The sequence below is a fragment of the Diospyros lotus genome, chromosome 1 (assembly GCF_014633365.1).
Source record: "Diospyros lotus cultivar Yz01 chromosome 1, ASM1463336v1, whole genome shotgun sequence".
Classification (NCBI taxonomy): Eukaryota; Viridiplantae; Streptophyta; class Magnoliopsida; order Ericales; family Ebenaceae; genus Diospyros; species Diospyros lotus.
The window spans coordinates 17,295,489-17,304,490 of record NC_068338.1 but is presented as its reverse complement, the minus strand read 5'-3'; the positions used below and the strand labels follow the sequence as shown (position 1 = coordinate 17,304,490).

At 39.0% G+C, this 9,002-nt stretch overlaps 1 protein-coding gene across 1 annotated transcript; it reads right to left on the bottom strand.

The window, feature by feature from the left end:
* Positions 1 to 5,704: 5,704 nt before the first annotated feature.
* On the bottom strand, positions 5,705 to 8,449 carry LOC127796634 (G-type lectin S-receptor-like serine/threonine-protein kinase LECRK3). Its single transcript, XM_052328885.1, is given in 2 exon segments — positions 5,705 to 7,393; positions 7,396 to 8,449. Coding segments are annotated over 2 exon segments (2,367 nt in total). The 5' UTR covers positions 8,368 to 8,449; the 3' UTR covers positions 5,705 to 5,998.
* Positions 8,450 to 9,002: the final 553 nt, after the last annotated feature.

Genomic DNA, 9,002 nt, shown 5'->3' with positions numbered 1-9,002 from the left:
AGTTTGATAACAAGTTCTAGTTTTTGAGGAAAATATAGTTTATGTTAGTGATACGCCCAAATGATAGATTTAGATAACATCTAAAAAGATATCTTGATTTACATATTATAATTTAAAACATGGGATAATATCTTCATTCACATTTTTCAAAAATATTATGAATGAGTCCCTAGATTTCTTGTTAAAAATCTCATTCATAAATTGTTAAGAATATCTGGACGAGAGTTTTTAGTTCAAGAATTCTTAAATTGTTCATAGTCCTTAGATTTCATAAATAGAGACTTAAATTAATCGATTAGCACATAAAGTTACTATCTTTGATTAGTATGAGATACTAATGATAAAGGATGGTGAGTCACATGCCATAAAGCATGAGATGCACACATTAAACATGTGGGTGATTATTAGTTGAACAATGCACCAAGTGTGATATTAATAACAAATCACATGGCTAAGAGGATTAATAATTTGTTATTTGTTGTAATTGTGTAAGTCATCCTTTAACTTGAAGCAATATGGTTGTTTTGTATATTAATGTTTGAGATTTGCTAAAGTATGCAGACTTACCCTAATCATGCATGGGAATGTTCTCTGGTGATTTTCTTCGACTAGTATATGAAGTTTGCCAAATAGGATCTATTAGTTTCATCATAAGGCGAATGTCCTATGCGATTTGAACTTATGATTTGTATTAAGTTATGTTGAGGAACGATGATATAAGATCTAAATTTCGATTAATGTTAAACTGAAATAGAGTTATACATCATCATTCTTTCAAAATATCCAGAATTCAAAGTACCAGAACTTAAATACATGGGCTACATTACATACATTTCATTCATTATTCAATTCATTATGCATTTTGCTAAATGCCATTTTATGCCTCATTCATCCTTATTTCTCTACAATCTCCATCTGGAACGTTTGAATATTCTAGGGGCAAATCTCAAGTTAGATGATGAATCATCTAAGTAATTGAACAATAAACATATTTCGTGCATAAATGCAAAATGAAAAATGTCCTTTTCATATCATTTCGATTTGAGTCAATCGCACCCAATTATTGCTCCCCATTTTTACAGCCTCTTTACCAGGCCGAGGTGTATAGGTGCACTCTTGGCAGAACAGCAGTGCCAGTCCATATCGTAAACCCTTATGCGATGCATGATCAATAATATCATTGTGAACATATGCACATTTCATCATCAATACATGTAAATACAATCTACATGATAAAATTGTTTACTTAAAATCGGGTTTTGAGTTGAACCATTTACAAACCAAGCATTTTTCATAAAACTAAATCCAATTGGGAAGTACCACTTACCTTCTCAAACTTATCGGGATACCTCGATATTTGTGCCTTGCCTTAAAATACGTGCATCACCTCGATTTGCATGCCAACCTCAAAATTCGCACAAGTCACTTCAACTTTAAGCCTCAAAGCATCCTAATCACCATATTTGATTAAATAAGCATTAAAACCTATTTTTCCATAATTTCTTGTATTTTCTTTATTTTTCTCTCTATTTCTTCCTATTTTTTCTCAATAAATCCAAACTAAATATTTTCTCAAATATTTTACTAAAACAATTCATAAAATAATATTCCTAAATTTCTAAAATTTTCTAGGAAATTTTACTTACCTTAACTTAGCCTCTCAGGCTTCCTCGATATGCATGTCATATTCTCGAAACGCATGCCCGAACCATTTTCTCGCCCAAAATCTTCGGAATATTAATAAATATCCACTTCCTATTTTTTGAGATTTTTTCGAGAATTTTCTCCATTTTTCTATTTTTCTTTCATTTATTTTTCTTTTCTTTCTTTATTTTTTTCCTTTCCTTTTCTTTTCTTTTCTTTTTCTTCTTTTATTTTCTCCTATTCATCTTCTTCCTCCTACCTCCTCTACTCTTGCAACGCGCACTGTCTGCGCACCAACCTTCGTCGGCCGTCGCTTGGGTCTCTGCCCCCTACAACCGGCCTCACCGGTCTCCGCGCCATCACCGGCAGCCTTTGATCGTCGTTCGCAGTTGTTTCCGCATGGCCATGGCTGCCGATCAGCAGCTTTGCTGCTACTACCACATGTCGGATTTCGGCCATTCCAGGCCCCTCCCTCTTAGCTCCAACATTCTCTCTAGACCTCTCTCTCTCTCTAGCAAACTGTCAGCCTCCCTCAAGCTCTCTACCCCAGCTCTTATTCCCTTCTTCATTTCTCCCATTTTGTTTCATCTCTCTTGCTATTTATAGGCGACTCACTACCCCAAATCAACCTTGTCATCACCTATTGCGTGAAATTCACTCTATTGGTAGCCATGATTTGGCAGAGATATGGCTTAAAGATGTAGGGAATGGCTATGAAATATGGAGTTACAGAGGCATGGCTGCCATCACTCACACACACATAGCACGTACATATATATATATAATTATATACTATATTATAATAATAAAAAAATTATATATTTAAATCTCACTTTTCATCTCTATTTCACTTGGGCAATTCACTAATTGCAATTACATCATTAAACACCAAATTAAGTTGCATTACAATATCGAAAACGCAAAACTAATAACTTCAAAGTTACTCGATAATGACGATTTCACCCCAATGTCCTCACCGGGCTAATGTTTTATCTCGAAACCACTTAAGGGTTGCTCACTACGAAAAATCGGAGCCCTCTCGAATTTCCGTTGACTTCTTGGAAGTCCTCTACAATAATTCAGTTTTGCAGCCTAAATGGCAGCTGCATTTTAGCTATATCGAAAATCGTTCCCAATCCGATTTCTTCCGACACCATAAATCCTATCTCAAGATGCCCATCAATGCCGTATCATTTTCCTTAGACAATTTCACTCCGAGGCATTCCTTGCAGTCGATTCAATACTGATAACTACTATCAAGTCAATTTTTCGATATTCTAAACTTGCTTAAATTACGTGGCAACCTCATACAAACATGGGGTATTACATTCTTCCCTCCTTACAAAAATTTCGTCCTCAAAATTTGACATATGTTCAAAATCTCAAAATTTCACTCTCGAAATTAACACGGTGAATCACAACCTATTACTTTATTTCAAATGATCATGTCTGAATAAGAACATTGCCATTAGCTTTTTCCTCAAGTTGATAGACATACTTCCAACTGACAATATAATCACCTGAATACCTCAATCTCATATTTTTCTAATCTTCAGCAAATAGTCTAATTATTACACGATCAATGCTTACAAGGTATGCTGTGTCTTTTACCGAATTTCCTGATGTAGTTCTTTACAAGCAATCACATATCCTAAGAAAACTATACCGTCTATGATAATCTCTTAATCACAAGGTCTTTGGCATGTATATCATATTCGAAACCTGAGAATGCCCTATTGCATCTCAAAATCATAACCTTTGGGCTAGCCACAATCATTAATCATTTCATAGATAGTTAGGGATCCTATTATAGTACTCCGGTCCCTTGGAACTTGGATCCTAGTCAAAACTTAACATTCACGGTGTTACCTAAACTTTGGCATATGACCGTCTCCTTAGAAGTTCACTAAGCAACTCAGACTCTGGGTCCCAGACCCATACCGGGAGATAGTCTACAAGCTTCTTTGGAACGTTAGCCACAAGCTCATTACTAGCCTTCTGCCTTGGTCCTTAGCCTTAGGTCCGTTGTTCACAGGTTACACACCCATGGTGTTATCGTTGTTCTAGAGCCTCCTTGTCCCGTCTTTGAGAGTTGTAATTAACCCAACTCCCGTCACTTCTGATACAAACATGGGGTATTACAGTCTTATTCTGAAGGCATTAAAAATATGTGACAAGACTATTTGGTAATAGGATTTCTTAAATGTTTTTGGTTCTTAGATTATTCGAATAGGGACTCCGATAGATCGATTATGGACTGACATGTTGTTTACTACCTTTATAAGTATGAGATACTAATGATTAAGTGTAATACCCCAAGAGCCCAGAGAATGGTAGTATATATCGAGGATAAGTAAGGAAAGAAACAATACCAGCTAGATACCTTTTGTGCTGAATGTAGGCAAAGAACTCTCGAGTTAAGCGTGCTTAATTTGGGGAAGCTTCAAGGATGAGTGATTCCCTAGAAAGTTCGGGTAGGCCCATCAGGGTAAGTTGTTCCGGTCTTTCCTATCACTCCATTGGGATGTTACATTAAGGGTGGTGAGTTACATACCGCATACATGTGATACTTATAGTAAACTCATGTGTGGTTGTTGGAGAACAACGCATTGAATGTGACACCGATGACTTATTACATGGCATGATGAATAATGGTGGATAATGACGCTGATGACTGATCGCACGTTCGTCGCACGCCTTTTGGCCAACACCCTCGTGTGCCTCCTCACACCATACAACATGTCTCGTCGTACCCCACATTGTGCCACTAACTCTTCCTTCACAAGTATCCGCGGATGACCCTCTCCGACATCCGCGTAAGCACTCGGTCAAGTCTTTAGTGACTTCCCAAGTAATTACTTGAAGACCCCTAAAAACTCAGCCCTTGTTGCCTCATGGCAATAAAGCCATCCTATGAAGGCTCTCATTCTTTCTAAGACCCTTCTCGAATGGGTTTCTCACTTAGGTCCTCCATGCATGCCTAACCCCGGGACCACCGGATGTAATGGAAGAGTCATGCAATCCTTGCATCCTCATGTCATGTGCCGAGCACATGTCCCAGTCACAACTGACCTTTATAAATACCTATCTCCCCCTCGATTTCAGGTAAGACATTCCAACTAAACAATCTCTCTCTCTACCTTTCTGTATCACTCACCTGAAAAGTCAACCTATACAGTTCACTCATATTGCTCACCAATGCACCTTATCATAGTGCACCCACAATCCTTATCCATGTGATACACCCGAGTATACTAAATCATATTGCATCTCTATTTCTTCATGACCTATATTGGCTTAGGCATCGAAGGGCTTGCGTGGGAGAAATCCCCGCGTGCCTTCTGATTGTCTTATATCTTGTAGACCTTAAAGAAAATTAATCAGTGGACTCTACAGGCGCCTTTCAAAGACTCATCTGAGGCACCCTTGCTTCTCTAGTGCTCATCCATCATGTTTCTTCGGTACTCTTTCCTTCTACTTTTCTGGACAACAGGTTGAGCCCTCGGCTACCGATCTTCTTCGGTGGTTCCTTCATCTTCCTTCTCACCGAGCCCTATCAACTATTTGTTGAGGTTCTTGAACAAATAAATTTAATTGTTATATCCCTGCAATAACAAGTTTATTTATGCAATTTTAATAAATTACGCTTAGGTCTTATTTAGTAAAATTATCACTAAACCTCCTTTTAGGTCTAATTTTATTTAATTTATTAAAATTGATCAATGATGCGTTTCAATCAATTTCGAGTTTGAATAAGTTTCAATCCACTCAACATTTTGCATTGAACTTAGGCTCCACTACTTCATCTTAATCTCATATGCAAAGTCTAATATCGAGTTTGACCTAATTAATTTGATTTAGTTTGGATAGAATTTTGTGCTCAAAGATGTTCCCTGAGATAGTAAAAAATGGTCCATTTACGCAAATTTAATAAATTATGCTTAGGTCCTATTTACTAAATTATCACTAAACCTTTTTTTAGGTCTAATTTCAATCAATTTAAAAAAAATTAATATCCAAAAATTCTTAAAATTTTCAAATATTACATTTGTACCCTAAGGTGTTCTTCCGTCAAGGATTTCACCCAAATTATCGCTCATCAAACCCATATGAACTTGTCAGACATCATTTTAATCGCGTGACAAGCCTTTATTAATCCACAACTTTCCCCTACATCACATATTTTGCTTGGTGACTCCAGGTATTTTAATACCATTCTCATCCAAATCACAAAACAATTAATTCATGAACAAATACAATCTACCTTAAATCCTGTAAACAATCATCGACCAATTTATTTCCTCAAGTACGACAAGGAACATTACAACTAATATAGTGGTAATTAGAGTTCATGTTAGATGGTACTCGAAAAGGAAGTAGGATTTGGAGGTGTAGGGATGTCCACAGTCCCTTCAAGCATTAACACAACTTTCTTCATTGAAGGACGCAGTGACAGTTCATCTTGTATGCACCAAAGCCCTACTTTGACCATTCTCTCCAATTCTCTCTTGTCAATCTCTTCATCACCAATCAGTTTTTCCAACTCCTCCGCCTCAAAACAGTCGTACACCCATTCCTCAAGCACCGCCTCTTTCTCCGGGAGGCTCCAATCTAAGCAACTTCGACAACATATGATCTCTAACAACACAACTCCGAAGCTATAGATATCTGCTTTAACTGTCACGGGGAGTTTTCGGTGCCACTCTGGTGCCACATACCCCTTTGTCCCTCTTATCCCAGTAAAGGTTTTAGTTTGGTCTGGTTTCAAAAGCTTTGCCAATCCAAAGTCGCTAATTCTAGCGATCATGTTCACGTCCATGAGTATGTTATGAGGCTTTATGTCACAATGGATTATTTGTGTCTCGCACTCTTCGTGGAGGTAGAGGATGCCTCTGGCAATGTCAAGAGCAATCCCAATCCTTTCGTCCCAATTTAGCTGGTTTCTAGCCTTGAAGAGAAGATTTGCAAGTGATCCGTTGATCATATAGTCATACACAAGAAGCCTATTTGCTCCGTCAATGCAATAACCAATCAGACGAACAAGGTTCCGGTGATGAGTTCTGCCAATCACCTTGACCTCCGTATGAAATTCTCGTTCACTCTCCGTTAGCATGTTCTCTAGTCTCTTCACAGCCACAACCTTTTGGGTGTATGGAATGATCCCTTTGAAAACCGTTGCTGAAGATCCTCTACCCAGCTCATGCTTGAATCCATTCGTAATCTGCTCCATTTCAAAGAAAGTAAAAGCCCGTAGACATACATCTTCACCCAATTCATAATTCGCTTTCTCAGAGATCATTCTGTACACCCAAATGCGGTTTCTGTAAATGACAACTCTAGAAATTATCACAACCACCAAGGCAAGCCCGGCAAGCGAAACACCAGTGATTAGAATGCCCACTCTCTTCTCTTTCTTGATTTCTTTCTCAGGATCTTTACTGGGGATCATTGGTCGATCAGATGTGCCCACCTTGACGTAAGTAGCACTGTAGTACCCCTCTCCCAAGAATCTTCTCCCGTACTTCAAAGGAAGCCTTAGCTTTCTGCACTTGCCGTATTCAAACACGGTGGCTTCGCAGTTACAGTCCTTAAGGCAGGCTTCTTTACACTCTTCCTTTGTCACTGACGATAGCTCCAAGTAGGAAATATCTTCACCTCCCCACCCGACATTCTCCAAATCCTTCATATCATTCTCAGTGCTCCGATGCTCGTCTTTGCAACTTTGCGCAATGAAATTCCTCACACACGCAAAGTGCTAATATTGCCCGGGTCAACAAAATCGAATCCTGGAAGGTAGCTACAGGTGGCTTTGCCGTTATTTAGGACACAAAATCCATTTACACCGCAGACACCCTTCGGAGCACACTTATCAGTTGTAGATTGCCACAGAACTGACCAGATGCCGTTCCCCTCCAAGCTGTGTGAATACACCCGGAAGATGCCATCTGAATCAAGTCTCATCATGATAATCGTATCTTGCTTTGAAGGTTCTCCTTCGGTTATGTTTCTTAGGACGATACTTGAGTTGAACAAATAGAGGCGGCCACTATTGTCGAGATTGAGAGTGACCTGATCCCCTGTTCCATATGTCCCCGATGCCCAGTATGCGAATGGGGGCGCGTCTGTGGTATTCACTGGGTACTGGACAAGATTCCCGTCACTTTGCATCTTGAGCCTGAATATCCCCGACGCGTGATCAGTTTCCGAAGCGGCGGAGACCAGCTCTTGGTTTACTGAGAGGATCTGACCGGGTAGAATTGTGTCAGTTGGGTGGTCAAAACTCTCCCAGGCTTTCTCCTGATCGGAGTTATAGAGCACAAAATTGCCGGTGTCGAGCATGGAAGCTGAAGAAATGTTCTGCCAAGCGTCATCAATGGGGCTGCTCTCCTCTTGCGGGGACTGCAGTATGAGCCTGCCATCAGCAGTGAGCTGAAGGGTGAGATTGGCTGTGGTAGCCGGTGGCGGATTATCCCTGTTTGCAGTCCACACCACCGTCTTGTCGGGAATTCCGGCCACAAAGACTCCGACGGCATAGCCGCCGTTGCCTTGGGGGTAGAATCCGAAGGCATAGTGACCGGAGGGGGAGATCCACGAGGAGTTGCCGGTGGGCGTGAGAGAAGATCCTCTTGTTATATTGCGAGCTCCTCCTCCTCCTCTTGTTTGAGCCGCTGCTACGTTCCATATCGCAGAGACAATGAGAAAGATGAAGGTTGGAGCAGCCATGGAAGTTTTGGCAAGCTCTTCGAGGAATAAATAGAAACATCTCACACCCCAAGAATTGACCGTCAACTCTCTCTCTCTACAGAAAAAAGTAAGTCAGTGCTGTCTCTGTCCCTATAGAAATTTGTTTCTAAAAAGTAAGTTGGTGGCCATTAAAGTCAGTCCCGTCCATTTGATTGAGGTTTTGTATATATTGTAAGTCTGTATTGTTCCTTTTTGTGTGTGTGTGTACAGTATATATATATATATATATATAAATGATGCAAAAAATTGAGCGTTGGAAAAGTATGAGAGGTAGCCAGCCAGCAAGCCAAGACTGGTAAAACTTCAGATTAACCAACATATAAAACAAGGATAGTAATGGTTGTCTAAAAGAGATTGTAATTAAGAAAATCATTTCCATATCTAAATTAGATGTAGAATAAAGAGTAAAAATAGAACAAGAATGTAGAGATTGTAATTAAGAGAGATTTTATTCTATTTAAAGTAATTTAAAAATACTCATTTACTTAGAATTAGATATCTTTGTTAAATAGTGACTAAGAATAATTATCATTAATAAATTTGAAGAAATTTTAATCGAATTGAGTAGTTTAAATCTAAATAAAATTAGTTTGTCTTGGAATCTATAGATGACC